Here is a 26,382-nt window from a genome sequence, read left to right as displayed (position 1 = left end):
AGAGAGAGAAAGAGAGAGAGGGGAAATCTAAAACTGAACTCAGTTATATTATTTCAGTTATTGTATAACTGTTCAAATAAGTAATTATAGCATTGCCATTAGGAACCAAGATTCTCAGAATAAAAGAAAAGAGATCAATTCTAAAACTTGTAACTGTAACCTTAGATTTGAATTGGAAGTAATAATTTAAACTGAAGATTTCTAAAGCTGACATGTTTTGGAGTTCTATCTATCAGAGAAGCCTAGACTCCATGACAGACCAGCAATGATGAAAACCCATACAGAATGCAGAGTCTAAGGCTGTCCTGTCGAGAGGTGTCAGGGCTTTTTAGAGAAGGGGAAAATTCTAGATCTGGGGCAGCAAATGTATAAGATGAATCTGGAATGGATCCCTTGGTATTTCTTTAGACTTAGGTAGATTCAGGATAATTGAGTCAGAAGAGAACTCTTTTTTTCTGATACCAGACTGAATACATACATGATGAGGGAAGTATTTCTCACTCCTCTGGCCATATCTTTTTTGAGCATAGACAGGACAGTACCTTCAAGATACCTGACTCTGTAAGGGAATAGAGGACAACTTTGGTTTCTATGGTTGGTTCATCCCAAGGTTTGCTCCCTAGGCTGAGGCACTTCTGAAATCGTCATCTAAAATATTTCACTTCCTAGGAACAGAAGAGAATTGTTTTTTTTTCCCAAAGGACAATTCTACAAATGTAATAGGTAGCAAATAATGGCTGAACAACCTGAAAGATACAGACACAAACCCCAACTAAGGAAGACCTAGGGTCAGGTGACCTGGACTTTGGTTTGGGCCTCTACCAAAATTCAGCCCTGAATAGATAGCAGAGATTGGGGACCTCAGACCTGTGCCAGAGGTCATAGACTTCCAGTTGTGAGCAGTCTTTCTTCCAGTTTTCAGAATACATGTAAGAGTGATCTCTAGTAACCTTGTCTTTTATATATGTCTATAACACCAACACAGAATAATGGAGATGTTTCTAAGAAGAGAACTTTGGAGAGCTCCAAGCACCCTTATTTTGAACTTGGATCCTGATTCTGGCCTCATGGTCTTACTTTGTTCTCAGTTCAAGGAAAGAAACTAATGACTTGGCCATGATATGCCAAGGATTTTTTTTTTATCATCTCCTCCAAGGCACTACTGTGAAGGCTCCACAATTCCCATTTCACAGAATAAGAACAGAGGCCAAAGGAGTTTAGTGACTTGCTCTGCATCTCACTGATCCTATGATCAAGTTTTATCTTTCCATCCCAGTGTCCAGGGCCATTCAACCTGCCATTGCTTTCACAGAGTCTGAGTGGCTATTGATGGCTAGAAGGAAGTAAGGGCATCAAAGAGAGTAAGACTAAAAACAACCAACTCCTCATTTCTCAATATGGAGATCTGGAGTAGTAGGGAATGTTCAGTGACTGTACAGGCTACGACTGTAGACGCTTAGTGCCCTTCCTCACAGGAGACATTAGAACAAACAAAACATTAACAGTAAAATGAAAGCTTTCCTATCATGAAGCATCATCTTGTTTTATAGGTTGAGAAAGAATTTCCATGAGAAAAATTATTCTAGATTCTTTTACAGTATATGAATTAATATACTCGTATGTTCTATTCTGTGGAAGGTGAAATGTTTTAAGAGGCTGGAAGATGATAGGAAACCTCAATTTTCCTCATGCTATGGGGTCTACATTAGATGCTTTGTTCAAAATAGGGAGCAAGTCTGAGTTAGTGGCTTGACAGCCAAGGAAGCCCAGCAGGAAAAGTGTTGATAAACCTGGCTCTGGTACTCGACGAGTGGCAGGAGACTTGGTGGTTCTTGCTGTCCCTGAACTCTGCCCTGCGCTTTGCTCAAGCCACCACGCAGAGTGGACAAAGGCTGGTTGCCAAGGAAGGGAGAGTAAGTGAGAATGAATGGTATCACTTGGTGAACTCCTTTCCTCATCCTCCCAGTGGCTCTGAGAACTCAGCCAGCAGCTACAGGCTGAGCAGATTTCTGTTTTGCTCACCATGCTGATGGCTGCTGAGAATTGCCTTCAGCATAGCAGGGAATCAGAGCAATCCAGCTATGGATCTGTGACACTGGCTGTTTCGGATGCTTCCTAATGTATTAATGTGTGATACTCCTCACTGCTTTCTATCACAGGCTGTCAGAATGGATGGTTCATGCAGGGATGTGTTCCTAGCCAAAAAGCTGTGTGATGAGAGTGGGAATGAGGAAAAGGGCAGAAGGAAGGTTAACAAAGGTGCAGTTAGGTAAATGTGTCCTATAGTCACTCTAAGAACATATTTCCAAATTCCTTCCCTTTCCTGAAGCGGTAAAAATTACATTTTGGAGTCACTTGGCACATTTTTCCTCCCTGAAATTCTCACCCTATGTGGCATTCAAACTTTAATTTCATCTGTCATCTGCCTGCTTTAAAATCTTCCTCTCCTCGCCTTCCCTCATCTCTCCTCTCCCCTCCTCTCCCCTTTCTTCCCCTTCTCTCCCCTCCTTTTCCCTCCCCTCCCCTTCCCTCTCCTCCTCTTCCCTTCCTTCCTCTCCCCTCTTTTCCTTTCCTCTCCTTCTATTCCCTCCCCTCCCATTTCCTCGTCCCTCCTGTTCTCTTCCCTCCTCTCTTCTCCCTTCCCTTTCCCTCCTCTTGCCTCCTCTTCATTCTCCTTGTCTTCCTTGCCCTGTCTCTGTCTCACTATCTCTCTGTCTCTGTCTGCTTCTGTCTGTCTGTCACTTTCTCTGTCTCTCTCCCTGTCTCTGTCTCTCCCTCTCTCTGTCTCTGCCTCTCTGTCTCTCTGTCACTCTCTGTCTTTCTGTGTCTCTGTCTCTCTGTCTGTCTCTCTCTCTCTCTCTCTCTCTTTTTATCCCTCTTGGTTCCCCTAGGGATTGAACTCAGAGCCTTGTATTTCTAATTTTTAGGCAAGCATTCTACTACATGAGCCTTTTACTTTGCTTCTATTTCCTTCTCAGGTAAGGTCTCATGTTTTTGCCTGGCTCTTGATCCTCCTCTCAAGTAGCTAGGATTATAGGTTTGTGCCACCAGGCCTCTGCCCCTCCTGAAATTAGAGCCTGGGGAAAGGAAACAGAAAAACTGTGAGAGAAAGTCAGTAGAGGGTCTGGGAACTTGAGGTAGAGGGGCTATCTAAGAAGGAAGACCAAAAATAAGCACTTTGGACTCTTTCCAGTGGTAATTATAACTTTCAGGCAGCAAGAAGTTCCCAAGGCCAGGAAACGTGAAATCAAATAAGTACCAGTTATATCAGGGCAGAGAGTTACTGGGCACCAGGAAGGTCTGGGCAAGATTGTATTTGTCCCGGATTCTTCCCCCTCCTTTCAATAGTTCCTTAAAACAAGCCTCCTCCTTCTGCCTTAGAAATGGACCAGGACTTTCCAAGGCAATAGTACCCACTAGTTTTCCTCAGTGTGTCAGTCAGCTAACTTCCCAGGAATCCAATGACCATTTTCATGCTTATGGTACATCACTATGAATCAAGATCTAGACAATTCCATTATCTCCAGGGTTTGGCAGAGTAATGAACTTACCAAAGATTAGGCTATAAAGGCTTTTCACTGCCTTATGAACATTGCATAGGATGGCCTTTTCTTTTAGCACTTTGATTTTTGTGGGGCTGTTTATTTTACTGGATTGTAACACATCTTCCTGCCTCCTGCTAAGTAATTTCTGGAAGATTCATTCAGTTCTTGGCTACCCCTATTGCTCTGAGTGGTACAGAGAATGGCACTTCCAAATCATTTACTAGTACATATCACATGGCAGCTAACCCATTCTTCCTTGCCTCACCCGAATCACCCTTGGCCTACACAAATGGATTTTCTTTGGTTTGAGAAAGTAAAGCATTTTGGAAGCCAGAAATGATTTCTTGTTTCAAATATTCTACTTACCTGGTATATGACATTGTAGATAGACTTATTCTCTCTCAGCTTCCATTTTCTTATCTATAAAGTAGGACAATACATTTCTTCACATTGTATGAGGGTATCATGGTTTTTATGAATAAACTGAACCTAGCTTAGAGCTTAGCATCTGGTTAGAACTCCTCTTGAGAGATTAGTCTTAGATAGAAAAAATACAAATGGTCTTTTTCCTGTTATGGAGGATACAAATAGAAAACACAGCTCTCTATTTCCCATTGTAATCCTTCTATTATCTGCCCCTTCCTTGGGGAGCAGTAATAGAGGGGAAGAGATGGCAAGACAAAGCAAATGACTAACTCTAGAGACATGGATAAAATAGTAGGGAGGTGTATTCATTCCCTATTTTTTTATCTTAGTACTGTTTCTATTATTTCATAACAAATTACTTAGAACATTACACAATAATTATTCTCATGTAACATCAGTGCCTTGAGACTTTGAGTATGAGTTAACAATGTCTCTATTTGTATTTCTACTGGGCTGAAATCAAGGTATCATCGGGGGCCATGTTCTCACCTGAGATTTGTCTTTCAAGCTCTTCAGTTGTTGCCAATATTCAGTTCCTTGAGGTTGTATGACTGAGGCTCTCAGTGGCTAGAGGCTTCCCACCATTGCCTACCACAAGGTCTTCTCCACAATATCATTTGTTTCTTTCAGGCCAATACGAGAGGGTCTCTGTTGCTTCTTGTCTCTTAAGGAATCTGTCTGATGATTAGGCTAGACCCACTCAGGATAATACTTTCCATCTTTAAAAAACCTAAGTCCTCTTTGCAATGTAATGTATGCTTTGCCCATACTTAAGTTTATACCGGTTATATACACACTTTGAGAGGGCAGAAATCTGGGGGCCATCCTAAAATTCTACTTATCACAGAGAGGCCTCTAAATGTATCCAAGTAGGCATAGTAAAGACTTTCTTGATTCTCTTTATTCCATTTTTATGTGAACAAAGATTACTAAGGGTACCGGGCTTGCTACATTGTATGGTTTGGCCCAATGAAATCATTAAAAATGTAGAAAAAGTCAGATGAACCTGAAGGTATGGGACAGCCTCGCAATGGCAGTGATGCTTATGAATGAATAGATTCAGCTTTGGCTGAACTATTACTTAGGTGGAAGAATAGACATTTTTTTTTCCGGTCATGAGGCTTGAACTCTGCACCTGGGTGCTGTCCCTGAGCTCCTCAGCTCAAGGCTAGTGCTCTACCCCTTTGAGCTACAGTGCCACTTCTGGTTTTCTGGTAGTTAATTGGAGATATGAGCCACAAGGACTTTCTTGCCTGAGCTGGCTTTGAGCTGCAATCCACAAATCTGAGCCTCCTGAGCAGCTAGGATTACAGGTGTGACCCACCAGCGCCCGGCAAGAATGGAGCTTTCCAAAAGAAGGAACATGGCATAGTTTCCTTGAAAGAGTTCTATTAGTGATTGTCTACCTTCAGTAGACACATCATACTAATTAGTATTCTGTGATCGAACAGCATAACTGAAAACAAAGACATGAAAAGGATTTCCTTCCCTATCTCAGAGATAGACATCACTGTGGCAAGTAATGAGTGAAATGCTCACCTGCTAATGCATGGCAGAAATCCATTATAGCTTCTCAATGAGAGATGGAAAGGGTTTGTATAGAGAAAGGTAAGGGTCTCTAGCCATGAAAGCTGTGGTTGTGAGGGATGCCCGTAGTTAGACTTTATGCTTGCCTTTGTACCCATGAATCTAGTCTTGAGAAGCAGGCAGGGTTCCACAGCCTAGAAACTCAGTACTGGCTTGCCCCAGTGGGCACAATAGGAATGTGTTGATGATATCAGCAAAGGAGGAACGCCAAAAATACTTTCTTTCAAGTGATTTGGTATTATATAGTAATAAGGAAACATCTTTGCTGACTCTCTTGTGCATATTATAGGAGATGCAAGCTGGGTGCTGGAAACTCATGCATGTAATCCTAACTACCCAGGTGGCTGAGACTTGAGGATCCAGTTCAGAGTTAGCCCTGGCAGGAAATTCTGTGAGACTCTTCAATTAATCATCAGAAAACTAGAAGCAGAGCTGTAATTCCAAATGATAGAACACTAGTGTTGAGCAAAAAAGCTTAGGGGCAGTACCCAGGCTCTGAGTTCAAGCTCTGCAACTGACAGAGAGAGAGAGAGAGAGAGAGAGAGAGAGAGGCAATTATTTTTTGAAATTTGGGATTACCCACTGCAGAAAGGTAGAGGTGAATTAGTGGGGACTGCAATTGTTTGGAAGTTTAATGTTTCTACAATCGGGAAGGCTTTGACATCATCCCTAAGGAATTGTACAACATGACAGCAGGATGGGTATAGTAAAAGCCATTTTTTTCTAACCTAGAACTTACAGGTAGAATCACATCTACAGCAGTTTTTTTTCACATATTCAGAGAACATAAGCCCCAAGAGAGAAGAGATTCTGTATGTTTTGTTTTATGCCTCATTTCAGCACCTAGTACTGTGTCTGACACTAATAGCTGGCTGGAAATTATTCCATGGGTAGATAGATATTTGCATTGTCAGTAGTCTCTCTCCTCCCAATGTCTTTTGCTTTCCAAGGTGACACAAGAAAATATTTGTGTTTCTCAAACTTGACTGATGATAAAAATAACTTTAGGGTACTTTTTAAAGATAAAGATGATTAGGTCTTTGTTGGAAATTCTGGTTCAAGGAATCTAGGTAGGAGAGCAGGATTTTGCATTTTTAAGGCACATCTGGCAAGTCATTTCTTCAGAGTAACAGGGAATTCAATTCTTCCTCATCTAAAGATTGGGCAGCATTAGACACTTGACTTGGTTTCTGAGAGGTATCAAAATCCCTGAGGTTCTGGTTCGTAACACTGAGGGAGTGAGGGACTTTTAAGATTTTTTTGCTTTATTTCCAGTCACCTGGGCCTAGCCCCAACCCTTGGCTCCTATTTTGTGAATAGATGAATCCCAGAGAAGGCTTCTTAGAATCCCTTCTATTTGTGGGACTGACCATTGAACTTCTTGTCCTTTTTTCCCACAATCAGATGTTCTATTCGGTCTCCTTTCCCAGCTGTCATCAGCACAGGAATTCACAGCCACTCCTATTGGATTTGGCTGTGACCTCTGTCTGCTCTATTGGGTGGGAAATGACCTCTGTGTCCAGAGAGAGGTTAATCTTTAAAAAAAAAGTCTCAGTTGCTGAATGGGAGCATTCTTCTGAAAGGGTTAAATAAAGTCTCTGACATGAAAACTCCCCAATTAACCAGGTACTAGTGACTCACGCCTGTAATCCTATCTACTCAAGAAGCTGAGATCTGAGGATCATGATTCAAAGCTAGCCTGGGCAGGAATGTTCTTGAGACTCTTATCTCCAATTAACCACCACAGAACTGGAAGTGGCACTGTGGCTCAAAGTGGTAGAGTGATGGAAGGTCTTATTCCATATAAGTCTTCTCAAAGTAAAATGGTAGCTTGGAGTTAAAAAAAAAAAGGATCAGAGAGAAAGCCTCTATCATGAACTGGGTAAAAAAAAAAGCAGAAAGGGGATGAGACTTGGAGGAGCAGATGCTCCCAGGCCAGGAATCTAGGTCCAGACAGTGAGTCTGAAGGGTGAAGCAAACTGATTCAGGTCTCATGAGTCCTGTGGTTCCCTATTATTGTTCTGGGGTTCCTCTGGGAAGCCATTTTCCAACCAGAACTCCCTGGTTCCAGTAAGATCTATCTTCCACTCTTGCATACTTCCATCTCAGATGCCTCATGTAATGAAGACACTAATGAATCAAACATTATGTTTGAAGGAGTTAACAGAACTTTATTGTCTTCAGTTTCCCTCCCTTTATATATATCACCCCTGTCATAGCATTCTTTAATGCTTGTTCTCATCCTGGGCAGTGAGAAGCACATTGAAAAATGGTGAGCAATGGAGTAGGGGGTGAAGGGCAAGATCAGGAAGCCATGTAGTTAGGGGCCACAAGGGACAGGAAACAATGTAAGATATGAACCAAAGCTCAGGTGGACAACAAGAGCACCATTCTGAGCTACAATTCCAAGGCCCAGTGGCTAGAAGGCAACAGCTCAGTTCATCTCTGAAACTTTCCTCTGCATTCTTGGAAGACAGGATTACATCCCTACCCTTCTTTCAAAGTAGTCTGGATAGAAACTGTTGGGGTTGATGAACCACTGTGCGAGAGGGTGAGGAGTGAAGAGTTGAGACAAAATGAGCTGGCCACAGGCAGATGATTGGAGTCCTGGGGTCTCTCACTCCTCAGGAACTTCAACTTTCTCCAGCCTTGACTTCATTTGTCTTGGGAACATAACACTGTGTACTTCCACTCGATCCAGATTCCATTCCTGTCTACCTTCCCACCCCAGAATCCAGCAAAGACATCACTTAAAGTCACTGATGGCCAATGCTCTGTTGCTTCTCTGTCTTACAGCTGTCTCCAACCTTGACATCGAGAGTAAGCTGAGTGTGTATTACCGTGCACCCTGGCACCAACAGCGAAACATCTTCCTCCCAGCCACAAGACCACCCTGTGTGGAAGAGCTGCATCGCCATGCCCGCCAAAGCCTGCAGGCCCTGCGCAGAGGTAACTGCTTCCAGACTTAGGTTTTTTCTGGGAGAGACTCAGAGATTGTTCCATCCAGCTAATCTATCGCCTATCAGACCCAACACCTTGCTTAGTCATAGCAAATACTTTGAATTGCTCCCTTCTCTGTACTGAATGAAATCCATATGTAATACAATCTACTTATACATGTTAAAAGTACTATTATAGGGCTGGGAATATGGCCTAGTGGCAAGAGTGCTTGCCTCATGTATGTGAAGCCCTAGGTTCGATTCCTCAGCACCATATATATAGAAAACGGCCAGAAGGGGCGCTGTGGCTCAAGTGGCAGAGTGCTAGCCTTGAGCAAAAAGAAGCCAGGGATAGTGCTCAGGCCCTGAGTCCAAGGCCCAGGACTGGCAAAAAAAAAAAAAAAAGTATCATTATAGTCTATGATAATAAAGAGAAACGAAAAGAAAAAATTTTAGAATAATGTATTTCAGTATACAAATGCTCAGTCACAATTACATTACATCATAAAAAGCAGCTAGATGTTTGCACCTATGGAAAGGAAATTTGGCGGCCTGGCACTTGTGGCTCATGCCTATAATCCTAGCTACCTATGAAGAGGAGATTAGAGGATCACAGTTTGAGGCCAGCAGGGACAGAAAAGTTCAGCAAAGTCTGTCTCCAAAATAAGCAGCCTAACTCAGGTCTGGTGGTATAGCTCGAGTGGCAGAACACCAGCCTCGAGAGTGTGAGGCCCTGCATTAAAAGTGATTACTGCCAAAATAATAATCATAATAACTAGCAGAATACAGAGCTGGAGGCAGAGCCCTGCTGTAAGAATGCCTGCCTCATAAATACAAGTCACTGAATTCAAACCCTACTGTTGTAAAAAAGAAGATGCAAATTTGTGCTAAGTAATTTAGACAATCAGAAGTCACTCACTCCAAACAAACAACAACAAAAAAGCTGGGCACTGATGGCTCATGCCTACAATCCTAGCTATTCAGGAGGCTGAGATCTGAGGATAGTGGTTTGAAGCCCACCCAAGTAGAAAAGTCCCCAAGAGACTCTTACCTCTAATTAGCCACTCAAAAACTCCCCCCAAAACAGAAGTAATGCGTTGGCTCAAGTGGTAGAGTGCTAGCCTTGAGCACAAAGAGGCTCAGAAACAGTGCCCAGGCCCTGAACTCAAGCCCCACAACTGACAAAAAAATAAAATAGAGAAATGAAGGGTCTCTGAGGATCAAAAGAACACAGTCATAAAAACGTCACATTTTGCATAATTATAAGTAAAAGATACTTTGGATTATAATTCAAAGGGATTTGAATTTGAATCAGATATAAGTTCTAGGCTCTTTTTCCTGCAAAATATTTGAGTACATTGCAGAGTTACCCTGCTTGGCTCGCATCCAAAAATTCTGACCACCAGAATAAGCCTTTAGGAAGCTTCTATTTCTGTTGAGCTGAGAACCTTTGAGCTGACCCAATGGCCTGCATTCTACTGGGAGGCACATAGAGTCCTAAAGAGGTGAAGAAACTTGCTCAAGGTCCCATACAGCAGGATAGAGCCAATGCCAGGACCTGGATCTGAGCCTCTAAATTCTAGCCAGAGCTATTTTCTACCTCGCTATATACACTGCGTTCCATGGAAATAAATGATAGTTAGGTTTCCCTTAGTCTTCAGAGAACCAGAGATAGGCTTATAGCTGTCCAGGTAATACACAGATTTTTCCTTCCTCTGATTATTTTTGGATTCCTTGAAATCACGATAATTAGAGTAAAGAGATGAAAAATGAGCATCATCTTTTCAGAGCACCCTAAATGGAATAGCAAACGTTGGCATGCCAACTTTTTAGGGCCCTTAGATTCTTGCTATAGAGACAGATGGTGTCTATGCATTCATTGTAGTTGTTCCAAATTCCTTTTACTCTATTAAGGAATCTTTTTATAAAAACATTACAATGAAAATAAAGTATCATCCATGCCATTATTGTGAAGGAGATGATAAAGAAATAGTGTTATTTTTATCCTATTTCCTTCCACCTTTGTGTGATTTCTCCCCTTTCTCCATCCTCATTATTTCCTCCTTTTAATGAAACTTACTATTGTCCCTAAAGCAACTGTGCTAAAAAAATCTTTGGGTTATTGGTGATAATACATAGTCATACTTTTAATGAAGATTGAGGGTAGTTACCATTGGCTTCAAATTTATTGTTGCTAAAAGGAAATCCTTCAACATATATTTAAAGGAAGCTACCCTGTGGAAATCTTCCCACTCCTGCCATTCCCGTTTGGATTATGCACTTTTGCCCTACTATCCTGTGATTCTTTGTCCAACCACTGGCCACTATCATAACCGCGATGGGTCTGCCTTCTACCATTTATCCAGAAGCAAGGGAATATTCTTTCTTTAAATGAAGTGTATAGCCCAGGGGGCCTGGAACTTGAAATCTTCCCACCTCAGCTTCCCAAGTATTGGGATTACAGGTGTGAACCACCACACTCGGCTCTTTTTCTAATCAGAGCACTTAGTATGAAACCAACATGCAGTGTGACTTCAATGAACTGGTTGATCGTCGAAGGCATGTGAGGAATCTGATCATTTTTCACTAAATACTTTCTCTGTTTTCATCATTACTGACTTTGAGTCCCATCAGCCCCTTAGATGTAATTCTTTGTATCCCTTTATTCTTATCAGTCAGTCCTCAATCATTGGATTTGCACTGATTCACCCAGATAATACTGAGCTGCTCATAAGTGATCACATTTCACTGCTTTCTCAAGTTTGGATTTAATGGCAGAACTGAAGAATAGCAAGTACCGATATCAATTTTCTCTGACCTTCCTCCTGAGGGCTGAGAGAGGGAGGTGGCGCCTCCTGGCGTTTCAATGGAAGACTATGGAGCTGCATTTGCCCTCCACAGACTGCCTTGGTTGGTGATTGGCTCAATAGCAAATCTTGGGTGTAGTAGTTTTAATAGCACTGCAGAGAGCCATAAACAGGAATTATAGGCATCATAGAATTAAAAACATGCAGTGTAGAATTAAAATTAGAAAGTGACTTTTTTTTTTTAACCTTGTCCAAGGAGCAGATTAGCAGTGTCCTCATCAGTATAATCCACTTCCGCCATCTGGTGGTGGTGAATAGTACTGACCTCCCAGACAGAGACCTAGCTCATGTCACTGAGGGCTTCTATTTGGACAGCTGGCTTCCAACAGGAGGGGAGGGGGCACAGTGAAGAACAAACAAGCGAAGCTGTGTAGCTGCAGGTCTCTGCTCATTTTGGACATGAGGCCATAAGAAGTGAGCTGGTGGATGGGGATTAAAACCTAGAAACTAGCTGTCTTTGAGATGTAAATAGCAAAACCCTCCACAAACTGCATTGAAAGCCAGACATCATGTAAGAGCCTAGAATTTAAAGCACAATAAAGTATAGTCTCTACCCTCAAGGAATGCTTGGTGTGATGAAGGAAATAGACAAGTAAGCAGGGATGTTCAATACAATAGTGTGGACCCGACAAGAATGGTGCATGGGACTTAGAGGGAAGGCACCCCCATTTCAAGTTGTTGAATCCAATTACTTTTTCCCTTTTGTTTAAAAACAAATCCTTGATCAGAAGCCGGTGGATCACACCTGTAATCCTAGCTACTCAGGAGAATGAGATCTTAGGGTCAAAGTTCAAAGCCAGCCAGATGGCAAAAATGTCCATGATACTCTTATCTCCAATTTTCTACCAAAAAGCCAAATTTTAGGGCTGTGGCTCAAGTGGTAGAATGCTAGACTTGAGCATAAAAAGCTAAGGAACAGTGCTCAGGCCCTGAGTTCAAGCCCCAGCACCAACACACACACACACACACACACACACACACACACACACACACACACCCCTTTAATGCTCAGAGATAGTAATAACTTTAATTGATGCAGTCTGTTATTCTTGTAAAATCAGGAGAGGTTAACACAGGACTATAAAGAGAAAATGCTATATTATATTTCTTTCCCTTTCAAGTTTCCGGCTGGTGTAGTTTCATTGGTCTATAAGGGAAGAAGGACCAGAATTCAACTGCAGTTTCAGGCTGTTGTCGACCAATGCTTTCCCTTTCTCACCACAAGCAAAAAGTATTCCTAGGGAATCATTCATCTAGCCTGCCTACTCAGCCTGGGGCTAAGAAAGAGATACATTTAAGATAGTGTGGGAGACAAACAATTGAAAGGGAAATTTGGTCCATGCCTGTCTTCTTACTCCTCCCCCTTTTCTTCTTCTTCCTCACCAGCAATGCCTATATTCTGCTCTGCTTAGTGAATTTAGGAGGGTAAAAATGTCAGCCAGACGCCAAGTGGCTCATGCCTATAATCCTAGCTACACAGGAGGCTGGAATCTGAGGATCATGGTTTGAAGCCATCCCAGGCAGGAAGGCCCATGAAACTCTTACCTCCAATGAACTGCCAAAAAAATGAGAAGTGAAGCTGTGGTTCAAGTAGTAGAACACTAACCTTAAGCACAAAAGCTCAGGGACAGCGGCCAGACCCAGAGTTCAAGCCCCATAACTGGCACAAAAAAAGTGTTAGCTTGTGCTACTTTTTCTCAGAAAAGCCCCCTGATTGCTTTCAGAGAAAAAAAATGAAGGTGGCACCAGAGGGGGGGCACTTTACCAAGGAAGGTATTTAATCTCAGAATGTCATCTTGATAAACGTTGATTATAGCGAAGACCACCTATGTGGTATTGAGGATTTTTCTCTGGTTGCAACATGAGTCGACATTTTTTTAAGGAATTCAAGCAAAGAAAAGTCAGAACACCATGGCATTTCCTGAACATAAATACTGCATGTGATATTGATGGTGAGACTGGGCAGGAAGAACCCCAAATAGTCAAATCACATATGGATAGTAATAAAAAAGCTCAATAGTGCTCACCTCAGTTCCTAGTCTAGGGAGCAGCACATTGTGTGTGTGTGTGTGTGTGTGTGTGTGTGTGTGTGTGTGTGTGTGCAAGTTTGTGTGTGTGTATGTTTGTGTGCGTGCCAGTACTGGGGCTTGAACTCAGGGCTTGGGCACTGTCCCTCACCCTTTTTTTTTCTCAAGGCTGGCATTCTACCATTTGAGCTACATTTCCACTTCTGGCTTTTTTGTTGGCTAACTAGAGATGAGAATCGCAAGGACTTTTCTATCAGGGCTGGCTTTGATTCTTGATCTTCATACCTCAGCCTTCTGTGTAGCTAAGATTACAGGAAGGAGCCGCCACCAGTACCTGTCTAGAAGCAGCAAATTAAAGCAAAGAATGGGCCCAGCCCTGGGGAGGCCCCTTAAAACAAGCAATGGCATCCAGAGAAGCACGCAGACATGAAGACACCCAACAATGTTACCATTATCAGTAGAGAAGAAATCTAAAATATGGAACACATTCTGATCTTTTAAAAAAATCTAGCCATTACAGAAAACATTCATTTGTACTTTCAGTAACTCAACATTCTTTGAAAATCTATCATGTCACAGGTACTTCAGACCCTGTGATCAAAAGATGAATACACCTCTATCCTTCAGAAGGCAACTTACCGTGGAAGAGGCTGACAGATTGATGGTATTATTGTAAATGCAAACATCCAAGTAGGTATTATAGGCTTTCAGAAAAAAAGGCATTGATGTCCCTTAAGAAGATCAGCATAGTTAGCGCTGTGTTATAGCACAAATTGAAAGAGTAATGTCTTAGATGTTACCCAATACTCTATATTCTATGCTATCAATATGCAAAGAATCTGAGAAAACCTAATTAAAAACAAATTCTGATAACTTCAAGAAGTCTTGTTTCAATGAGTGAGGTTTGCTAGACCCTCAAGAGCAAAGACATCAGAGCCACATGTTTATCACTGACAACTCCAAGGTAACTCACCCTGCTTGCATCTGTTTGGGCATCTGTAAGGAAGGGAAGCATTGATGTCCCCTCTGTGGAGTTGTTGATGTGGGGTACATACAAACTTTAGCAAAATATCTCTGGCATGTGGCAAAGTGCCCAATAAACATTGAACGTTATGTATCATTGTGTATGTGCTGGATAATACTGTTTTTAAAGAATGGAAGGACATAATGGAAGTTGGCTGCACTAATTTGTCCTTTGGTTTGATAGAGTTTCTAGAAACTTCATATTCTGGGCATGCGTGTAAAATGGATTCTGGTAGATGGCCAACTTTAGCATAGGCAAAGTGTGTTTGAATTCTCAGAGACAGCAGCAAGCTAAATTGTGGTGTTGATATCTCATTGATTCGTTTGTCTGCATGTGTCGCTGGGGATTGTTGTGTGAAAATAGAGAAGTCACGTTTTGGAGGATTGAATTTTAAGAGTCTTTAGTAGAGCCTTAGCAGTCTGCAGGCAGCCAGTTGTTACAAAGGCTGGTGGCCCGCAAATCTCCTGAACACTGTTAGGAAACAGACCAGAGAGGAAAGAAAGAACAAAATTAATACCAACAATCCAATATAGCTCTAATGGAGAGCTGAAGTGGGACACCATGGTGACCAGAGATGAGACACAGACAGGAATACAAAAACACGTGGTGTGGCGTAATGGCGCCTATGCTCATCTGACCCTAACTAGGGTCAGGGCAGGGGGACAGGGTCACAGGACTGGACTGACAGGCGCCTCTGGGGATTCAAGCATGCCCATAGTGGCGATGGGGGAGGCTTCACCTTCCTCCACCATGAAGACAAGAGGCCAGACCCTACCATTCACCATGTGGCCAACATGGCACCAACCAGACCTGACCTCCTTACTAGATTCCTCACGGCTCTACAGTACATAAAATCAAATCATTAATTTTTCTGTAAGAGAGCTTAATTTTTGCCCTGAAGCACCAAAAGCCTTGTCTCCAGGTAGGTTCACTTCTTTCCACATATAGATAATTCCTAGCTTTCCCTAGAAACAGCTTTCTTCCTGAATTGGAAAAAAAATAGTTATTGAGATGATCTTTGGTTTCCCAGGACATGTTTTTCTAAGTTTTCTGAGAGTCTGGATAGAGACCTGCAATCATGTGCTGGTCGCTGCGGTTTGGGGGGGGGGGGGGGGAAACGGGACTATAGTGTTATAAATAAAAGCACCAATATGCAACACTTGCCAATTTTCTGTGACATAAATATTTCCACTATGAACTGTTTCTAGGTACTGACAGTTGAAAAACTGGCTCCCACGAGTTTATGACTGTAACACTCAGCTCAGGCCACTGTGCTGCATTGGCATCTACTTTCCACCTCAGCATCCATCAGGGGGAAAACAAAGCTTCTACTCTATTCTCAACTTTTAAATGTTGTACTTAACTTTCTGTTTGTGTAGTATTGGGCTTTGAACTCAGGTAACTGCTTTGAAGACTTAAGCCCCGCCCTGCCCCTGGGCGGCCTTTTTGTTTCAACTTGTTTTCCCAGAAGATCTCGCGATAATCAATTTTTTTTTCCCAGCAGGCCACAGGATGTGATCGTAAGATCACCAGGCATGCGCCAGCACGCTTGCTTTCTCTGAAGAGAAGCACGCGGAGCCATCTTGTACAAATAGTATGAACTGGATTCAGAAATGGCTAACTCCATATTAATAGCAAGTAAATGTTCAGTTAGAAACTGTTCTGAAAACCTGATTTGGCATACAAATTAGCTAGTTAATTACTCTTACTTTTGTTTTGGTCGCTTGTGGGGCTTGAACTCAGGGCCTGAGCACTGTCCCGGAGCCTCTTTGTGCTCACGGCTAGCACTCTATCACGTGAGCCACGGCGCCACCTCTGGCTTTTTCTGAGTAATGAATTGAAGATTAAGAGTCTCACAAACTTTCCTGCCCGGGCTGGCTTCGACCCCATGATCCTCAAATCTCAGCCTCCTCAGTAGCTAAGCCCGACAAGCCTACTTTTTAAAACATAGCTTTTGGCTCATAATTTCTAGGGAGGGGGAAGAAAAGTTGCAAATATCAAATGTATTTCACTAGAATTTTTTTCTGTCTCCTCAGAACACCGGAGCCGGAGTGATCGCCGGGAGCAGAGATCTGCTGCTCCCCTATCCATAGCTGCCCCTCCATTGCCAGCCTATCCTCCCGCTCACAGCCAGAGGAGGCGCGAGGTAAAGGACCGCCACTTCCTCACGGTAAGTGGGGCAGCCAGCGGCACCCCTGAACTTGCCCATAACCGACGTGAGTTTCTGGTGGGACTCAATCTCAGTTTCCCCTTGTCCATGATGAGATAAAGGCTATGCTGACAGAAAATTGCACACATTTGGAAACTAACGTATTTCCCCTTTTTCATTCCCTAAAGGAATTTTTAAATAAAGATATTGGTGTATTTCTAGTAAGCTGCTTGAAAAAATGTAGTAAAACAATAATAAAGTTTCTAAAATCAGAAAACAAGCTCATTGCAAATCGTAGTTCTCTTTAGAAGCTAAAAGTTTAGACTCTCACTGTCTTTAGCCTCAGTACCCTTACTGGACTGAAAGATTACATGAGATACAGCATAGTAACTGACATAGAACAAGATGTCCAGAAATATTAACCCCAACCAGTACTGCTGTCATTAGTAGTGAGCAAATGGCATAGCTGCCTCATTGGGCTACTCTGAGAGGAATCACATCATCGTGCACACATTACCATTTATAAGGAGGCTGGCTCCCTAAGGTGACCTATCACCTCAGTGACATGATCAGTGTACTGGTGATTTTCAGCCTTGTCCATGTGGATACCACTTTAGCTCAGCCTGAGCCCTCAATGTAGATCACAGATGATCAAATGAGCCCAACTCAGAGCACCCACAAGCATAATCAGCAGCCACAGAAAAACGTGTCCCATTAGGTCTGCCTTCTGGGGCCTCAGTGGGGATAAGTGAACATTTGTGCCTTTGGGTAGGATGTCATTGAAGTCCAGGACTATGAACATCAGTGATTTGGTTTTGTGGCCAAAGCAGCCTAGATTTCCTGATCTATATTCTTGCTCTCTCAGGTTTAAGGCCCAAAGTCTATAAAGAATTATATCAGTGTGGGTATGAAGTTGTTTAAGTAGTTGTACAAAGGAGTTTCAATTCAACATGTCAGTTTGCGAGTACAATGCATCTTGATCCATAGCACCCCATTCACCATTCTCTCCCATTTCTCCTAACCCCACCCATCCCCTCAATTTACCTGATTCCACTTTCACATATGAACATTGGACATTATGACTATATTCACACACCTTTCCTCTCGCCATTTATTTCCCCCCTTCCCATTGACCTCACTCCCCTCTATTGTTGTTTGAAATGAAATGTGTACATATGACTATCAACCCTGAACCCTTATGCCTTGTACAATATGCACAATAGTCAGGTCTCATGATGTCAAGCATCCACATGGAAACACCCTTCACCTAAAAGAATGTTCATGAAATCATATCCAGATAAGACCTTGAGTGACAGTAGGTGATGGGTAGGTTTTTTCCTATTTGCAGCTGGACAGTGGATACTGTGTCTTTCAGTGCTCAGTAAGGGCATATCCAGTACCATGATGCACTGTCACATTGCTGTGACATAGCCCGAGGAAAGGGGTGGGAGGACAGAGCCTCTTAGGGGTTTCTGGTTCCCCAGCTAGAGCACTGACTCATGACATAGCCTGAGGATGGGGAGGGGGCCAGAGCCTCTTAAGTTTTTCCAGTTTTGGAGCTACAGCAGTGACTCATGCTACTGATTTGTCATGGAGGCACCCTAGTTGACAGAAATTCTTATTAAACTCAAATCTGCTTGCTGATGCACTGGCTTTTAATGAGGCATTTTCTGCGTAAAAATGCCAAAAATCTTCTTCCCATTTATTATAGTATGTTCTATGTCTCATTAGGTTGGTTTTGTTGGGAGGTTGGTAATAGAAAAAATATTGACTGTTTACGGAAATGATATGAAAGATAACCTTTTCTCATAATATTGACTGTTTATAGAAATGATATGAAAAATAACCCTTTCAAAATCTAATCTTTAATAAGGTCTATATACCAAAGTAAGACTAGGGGAAAAGGCTTAAAATAATGAATAGTAATAAGAATGTTTCATTTATCCAACAGAATCAATCCATGAGTACATTAGATTATATTTAAACTTCAGGAAGTTCTCCTATCTCGAGTGATAAAACATCATTTCTAAGTAATTTGGGAAATTTTTGTTTCCCGTGTTCCATCAAGTTTATTTACAGAATTAACCCATATTTTTCCTCCTCTTAAAGACATTTGTAAAAAGATATAGTTCTCTACAACTCTGTAAGCTACTATACTATATTTGTGTCATTACTGGCATAGTCTCTAAATTCAAACTGCCTGGCTATGAATACTAGCTCCTACCACTTCCTAGCTGTGCAATCCTAGACAAGTGTATCATGTCAGTGTCTCGGGGGTAAGAGTAGATAGCACCTAATTTGTCTGATACTGTGTGTTAGAAATATAGTTCTACTTGATATATAATAAGTACTTCATAAATATTAGACCATAGCTATGGTGATATTGGTAATGATCTGCCATTCAAGTTCCTGAGGTTCTGTAATTCTGTGATAAGATAGTAGATATAACTGAGTTTAAATCCTTTCTGTGAAATGTTTTGGTGGTCTGGTTCAGAAAAAAGTTAATATATTTCAGTTTCTTTGTCTATAAAATGAAGATAATAATTTCAGCTTTACAAGGTGGCTAAGAAGAACTAATATGTGCCAGGTACTAGGATCACACCTGTAATCCTAGATACTCAGGAAGCTAAGATCTGAAGATTCCGGTTTGAAGCCAGCCTAAGGCAGAAAAGTTCAAGAAACTATCTCCAATAACCAGCAAAATGCTAGACAGGAGGCATGGCTTGAGTACTACAGTGCCAGCAGTGAACAAAAAAGCCACGTGAGAACTACAAAGCCAATGTGAGGCCCTGAGTTCTAGCCCCATGCCAACATACACACACACACACACACACACACACACACACACACAATATTATTCTATATATATGTTTAAATCATATATATGAAAGCACCCACCACAGTGCCTAAAATACCTTAGAATATGAATTTATATTTACAGTAATTTGTGATAAAATGATTACTATCAACTGAAAAGCATGTACATGTAGTCATTCATAGGAAAGAAGGAAGTGTAAATTGCTATACCCTTTCCAGAAAGCAAAACTCTAAATATTCCTGCTTTGTTCCAGTAATTCTACAGCTAGTATTTTATTCCAAGAAAGTAATCATTGTATTTGAAGATTTGTTCAGTAGTATGTTCATCAAAACACTTTTAATAAGCAAACATACATAGATGCTAAGTATTGCACCCTGCATATCCTATATACAGGGTAGAATACAATATTAAAAATAGTATTATAAGCCAGATGCTGGTGGCTCATGCCTATAATCCTAGCTACTCAGTAAGGCTGAGATCAGAGGATTGCGGTTCAAAGCCTGGGCTCGAAAAGTCCATGAGACTCTTATTTCCAATAAACTACTCAAAAAAAAAGCCAGAAACGGCACTGTGGTTCAAGTGGTAGAGTGGTAGCCCTGAGCACAAAGAGCCTCGGACAACACCAGGCCCTGAGTTCAAGCCCCAGGACCCAGCAAAAAAAAAAAATAGTATTATAGAAGAATGCATTTTGACAATATTGAAGTTGGAACTCAGGGCCTCATGCTTGCTAACACATGAACCAGATTCCCAGCCCTTTTTTGCTTTAGTTATTAATTTTTTGTGCCTCTCTTAAGGCTTGAACTTAGGGCCTCGGCACTGTCCCTGAGCTTTTTTGTTTTTCCTCCAGGCTAGCATTCTCCCACTTGAACCATAGCTTCACGTCTAGCCTTTTGGTGGTTAACTAGAGATAAAGAATGTCATGAAATTGCCTGTGCTGGATGGCTTTGAACCGTGGTCATCAGATCTTAGCCTCCTGAATAGCCAAGATTCCAAATGTGAGCCACCAGCATCTGACTACTTTACTTATTTTTCAGATAAGATCTCATACTTTTTTTTTTCCTGGGCTGGTCGGAGATCACAAGACTCCTACCTATGCCTCCTGCATAACTGGGATTACAGATACAAACCATCTTATCCAATTTCTTTGTTGAGATGAAGATTTTGCTAACTTTTTCCTTGGGCTGGCCTCAAACCAGAATTCCCCTCATCTCTACTTGCTGAGTAGTTGGGATTATAGGCATGAGCCCCTTATCCATCCCAAAGAATGTTTTTTTATATATATATTATTATTTTATTATTATAAAACTGATGTACAGAGAGGTTACAGTTTCACACGTTAGGCATTGGATACATTTCTTGTACTGTTTGTTACCTTGTCCCTCATATCCCCCTCCCCCCCAAAGAATGTTTAATAACATGAAAGACGTGAATTTCATCAGGGATTTTTCAAAAGCTTTGAAATTGTATCTAGTGTAGTGTCAGAAAACATCTGTATGTACACCCCCACACCCTCCTATAAATAAATATCAACTAGAATGTGAGAACTGTAAGAGAAAACAGTAACAAATTTGCCTAACAATATTACAAATGAATATCATAACCACTGTGAGGGAAGGGTGGGAAAATAGCTGTTGTTATTAAGTTTGGAAAACAGTAGTTGTTTTGTTTTATTTTGAACCAGACCACAAATATTTATTGATGGATCCATAGTATAATTTTAAATGAAACAATAAGGGACAACTGTGCTTAAAAATGTTTTACTATAGAAATGAAAGGGGAAGAGCCCTAGGAATTTTAATTATGCAAGCCAAAGGTCCTCAGGCAGCTAACAGATGATGATCAGACAATTCTTCCAAAATATATTTTTCCCTCTATTGCATCACTTTATTACAAAGTCCAAATAATAGTTTAAAACATCCCTTATTGATTTCAGTCATTTTGCTTGGCCATCCCCAGTTCCTGACACATTTCCCACCTTTTTGCAGTGGATTCTTTTAGTTGTCTGGGGTTATTTTGGGGGGAGAAGTGATGGATTGTTTTGTGGTGGTCGTGCTAGGTTTGAACTCTGGGCTTTGCACTTGTTAAGCAGGCACTCTACTACCAGAGCCATACCTCGAGCCCCCTGTATTAGTATTCATTATCCATTCTCTGAAAGAATTATGTATACATTAAGCCAGATGCTGATGACTCATGCTGTAAACCTAGCTCCTCAGGAAGCTGAGATCTGACGATTGCAGCTCCAAGTCAGCCTGGGAAGAAAAGTCCATGAGATTCTTATTTCCACTTCACCACCAAAAACCTGAAAGTGGAGTTATGGATCAAGTGGTAGAGTGCCAGCCTTTAGCAAAAAAGATAAGAGAGAGTACCCAGGCCCTGAGTTCGAGTCCCATTATGAACACACACACACACACACACACACACACACACACAGAATTATGTATCCATTATCCTTTATACACAAGCAAGCAAATGATGAGTCAGAAAAGGACTGCCGAGGGAAAATTCATGAATGAAGAGACTATTCCGACTTTATGATGCCAGCAGCTTGATTCAGTGAGGTCCAAACTTAGCTGACTTTGGCAAAGAAGCTGCTTTGGCTTGCTCAAATGCCTGTCATTCACCTCAGGTTGTTCCACCAGTGCCAGAGTCCATGTTTCTAAGGGATTAGCTGTGGTATGCACAAGGAACTAGGAAGTCAGCATAACCAAGCAACTAGTGATCCAATGCATAGCATGCTTTGAAACTTTTATTGGGAGCTGAAGAAAGTATCCATCACTGACACTTGCCAAGTGAAAAATATGCCTTCAAGACAGAGAACAATCATTAAATGTCAAACAGATTAAATTAGGCACTTTCTTAGCAATATTCTCTCTATTTGGAACTCTGAACTAAAAAGCATTCCAGTTCACTTAACACTGGGACAAAAATGATGCTTTAGTGGAGGGATGAATGCAGGAGGTTCTGTAAAGTACACATTCTCCTTGCTCTAAAGCACATAAGAAAGTTCCAAAGTATATTGCCAGAACAGTCATTTCTGGCCGCGATGATACTCTGAAACCAAGCAAGTCTTCAGGCTCATGGCTGCTTTCTGATGAATCAGCAGGATGATAACTTACCTGTGACAAAACCTGATTAAGGTCCAGAGGAGCACTGAGGCTTCATCATTAGAATCAACATATTGTCTTATATTTACATTCTTTTCCTGGCTTAATAAAATTATCCAGGAAAGAATCTCAGGAATTCTTTGTAGTTTCACGGCAGTGTAATAACACTATTCATCTTATCACACAGTTACCACACAGAGATGCACAGAATTCTAGCCAAGTCTATTTTACTTTTTACTTTTAGAAGATATTTTCATAGTTTTGCGTCCTGTGTTTTATGAATGAATCTCTGTTTAAAAATGGTTTTGTGCATCCACATTAAGTCTCTCTTGGTTTTGTTGTCATTGTTGTTGATTTGGTCAATAGTGAGCCTCTTGATTGCTCAACTTACTTGCCTGACTGGTGCTTTGCCATTTGTTCCCACTTCTAGACTTTTTGCTAGTTATATTGGAGATGATACCTTGTGGACTTTTCAGCCCAGGCTGGCTTTGAACTCCAATCCTCTGGATTCCCAAGCAGCTATGATTACATGGTCACAAGCCAGATTAATTTTCTCTTGTTCTTTCATCTTGGGTATTTCCCTTTATCTCAGATATTTTACTCCTTTAAACTAATGAAGAAAAATCCTAACCTTGCTATCCTAACCTTGCCTAACCTCTGCCATAAAAATTCATCCCTAATTCCAAACCTTCCATTCTTCTATCCTGCATAAAAAAGTTCAAACTCGGGGCTGGGAATATGCCCTAGTGGCAAGAGTGCTCGTCTCGTATACATGAAGCCCTGGGTTCAATTCCTCAGCACCACATATATTAAAAAGGCCAGAAGTGGTGCTGTGGCTCAAGTGGCAGAGTGCTAGCCTTGAGCAAAAACAAACCAGGGACAGTGCTCAGGCCCTGAGTCCAAGGCCCAGGACTGGCAAAAAAAGAAAGTTCAAACTCTCCAGATTTTCTACACTCTCAAACATTTATCTCCACTTGGGCTATCTTGTCTTTCAATATGTTCTCTCTTTTATTCATCTATTTCTTCATTTGCAAAATGAATTTCTGATATTTATAAGTGGTAAAAGTGATACCAAAATAAGAAAGAAATATTCTTTAAAGTAATACTTTACATTGGCTGATGCCTGGGGGTGCTAGAAGAGAAGGTACCAGGCATAATGCTTCAATTGACCACGTCTTCAATATCAGATCAAAAAGTTGTAATTTATTCCACTACTCAACAAATTACTGGTAAGTTTGATCTCAGGAATAATAACAATCAGAAGAAGTTGTACTTTGTGAAAATAGGGTAACTGTGACTTGTACATGATAATCACGCTCAGTCTTTAGAGGCTCCTTTTTGGTTTAGTAAGAAGTTATAGTTAATCTTGAGGGTCAACATGACTTAGTTGAGCATTGCCCAGGAGATTACTAAAGCACATTTCTGAGTGTGAATATGATGGCTTTTCTAGAGATAATTAAATACTAAGGAGGAAAGACTACCCTGAATAAGCTGGAGGCCCACTAAGCTGGATGCCTTTGTGGGATATAGGGAGGAAGAGAAAAAGCTCTCTTGGGAAGATATTCTCTTTCTCTCTGCTTCCTTTTCACCATGAGGTGAGCTGCTCTGCTCCATTCCAGTCTCCTCACCATGATGGACTGAAACCTTTGAAATCAGGAACCAAAATAAAAATTTTCTTCCCTTATTTTACTTTGTTATTTTGTCACAGTGACAAAAATCTGACTAATACATAGGGAGAGAAGATTTGATAGTAGTTTCAAATATAATATTTCAAGAGTGATGATTCTTATTACATCTCCTATCTTAGTAACCTATGGTCTTTGTAAAAGGCAGACTAATCTTTGAAACTGACTATAAATCACTGGTGACTGAAACTTACTTGTTATTATGATACACTATTTCTTTTGGAGGAATCAGAACACCACCTGACTTATGAAATAATAGGGCTATTAACCCCAGAACATTCTTTTCCTTCTATACTCATTGTTGTGGACCAAGAAGTTGGTTGCACTGATGTTTGAACTCAGGGCCTTGTACTTGCTACACAGATGTTCTACCACTTGAGTTACATCCCCTGTCCAGGTTTGTATATTTTGTTTTGCAAAGTGTCTCTTAGAAGAACTGAAGAAGTAGTGGTGACTGTCTTTGCTAGGGCAAGGTAATAAAGGTATGATTTAGGAAAGCAAATTTATTAATGATAAAAATATTTTCCTAGGCTTAAATAAATATGCTCTTTGATGTTTGAAAATATATATCAATCTATAAAATAGTTCAAAGAAGAACGCAGAGCTGAACATGGTAGCTCCTACCTTTATATAATACTAGAACTGTGGGAGGTAGACATAGGAGGATCACAAGTTCCAGGCCAGCCTGGGCTATGGTAGTGAGACCCTGTATCAAATAAGAAAACACAGAAGAAAACAAACAGTACAACACAGTAGGCATCCATTGCCAAATATCTCCTCCCTAGTCAAAACTATCACCTAGTATTGCTTCGGTGACTTCATCTCTGAGGTTATTTGAATGGAGTTCTTAGCGCATTAGTAAAGGTGCATTTGTGAGCTTCCTCCAAGCTAGCTGGGAGTTTAGTTGAAGTTTTAGTTGAAGCCTTTTGGATTAGGAGGGCATCCCAGGTGGGAGTGTGGCCTTTTGGCCCTTTAGGGAAGGTGAAGGCCCCAACTGCCTGGGGGAGAGTCATGACAAAGAGCAAACTTGGAAAGGGGAGGAAAGCTCAAGCAGCAAGAGCAGAAGGTACCTTTGTAATCTTTTGCCTGCCTCCTCCTTTTGTGTTCCCATGGATGTTCACCTTGGTGAATATGGTAACTGGAGAGAGGAGAAGAAAGAAGCCCCAGATGAGTTCAAAACAATGTTTCTAAACACGTTGGCAAGTAATAACCTAGTGCTGGCCAGCAGGAGGCTTTGAGATAGTGGAATCTATGGTAGCAAGAAGAATCCTGGGTGAAGAAGACACCGATGGGCTTCTTTAAGCCTTTGAGAAAGGTCAAGGCAACTCATATTTGTATCCAACACATGCCCATACATTGCTGCATGGAAGAATTATACTCAGGCAGATAGGAGGTCCTCTGTAAATGCAGGGATTGGTCTAAAGACAAACAAGCCCTGTGGTAGTGACAGTGAGAGCCCATCACCTCAGTGTGGCTTATAGTAGGCATCTACCCTCTCAGGTTTTACTGGTATATTCATTGAAATACACTGAAATACCTGGTCTCTAGTGTACTTTCCCCAGGTTTAAGATAGAATGATAGTAATGAATCAACTCTGAAAGTCAACTGCTATAGTTGCTAGGCGGGATCAGTTAGATCACAAACCAAAGCCAATTTTTCAAAACATTTCCTGCTGGAATACCCACAGCATTTTTGTGTGTGTATGTGTTGGTCCTGGGGCTTAAACGCAGGGCCTCAGTGCTGTCCCTGAGCTTTTATGCTCAAGGCATTAGCCTTGAGCCACAGCTCCACTTCTGGCTGTTTGGTAGAGACAAGAGATTCACAAACTTTCCTGCCCAGACTGGCTTTGAATGGTGATCCTCAGATCTCAACGTCCTGAGTAGCTAGGGTTACAGGTATGAGCCATCAGTGCCTGGCTACTCACAACATTTTAACAGATGTCTTTTAGAAAGCTTGGGAGCAAAATAAGCCTCCATTAGCACATAAAATTAAATCCAAAGAAAGCAAAATGTACACTGAAGGGATTGGGATTTTTTTCCTTGTGACACTAAGAGAAAGATTGGGGAAAACCTTGAAACTTTTGGAGAAATACTTATAGTCACAAAAGTGAAAAACTCAGCTTTTCTCATACACATACTCTAAGATCGGGTCCCAAAAGTATTTTTTCAGTATTCACTGAAACAATTTCTGTGGCTACTTTTCAGTATAATG

General features: G+C 41.3%; 1 protein-coding gene across 1 annotated transcript in view; it reads left to right on the top strand.

The window, feature by feature from the left end:
- Window positions 1-26,382, top strand: part of Nhs (NHS actin remodeling regulator) — a 321,559-nt gene that overhangs the window by 275,820 nt on the left and 19,357 nt on the right. The window contains exons 2-3 of the mRNA XM_048336527.1: window positions 8,355-8,507; window positions 16,452-16,585. Of these exons, the coding sequence (XP_048192484.1) occupies window positions 8,355-8,507; window positions 16,452-16,585 (287 nt within the window). The remainder of the gene's footprint in view (window positions 1-8,354; window positions 8,508-16,451; window positions 16,586-26,382) is intronic.

This window comes from Perognathus longimembris, chromosome 28, assembly GCF_023159225.1.
Source record: "Perognathus longimembris pacificus isolate PPM17 chromosome 28, ASM2315922v1, whole genome shotgun sequence".
In the NCBI taxonomy this organism is placed as follows: domain Eukaryota; kingdom Metazoa; phylum Chordata; class Mammalia; order Rodentia; family Heteromyidae; genus Perognathus; species Perognathus longimembris.
Note: the sequence above shows the minus strand (reverse complement) of the source record. Positions and strands in the feature narration are given on the sequence as shown.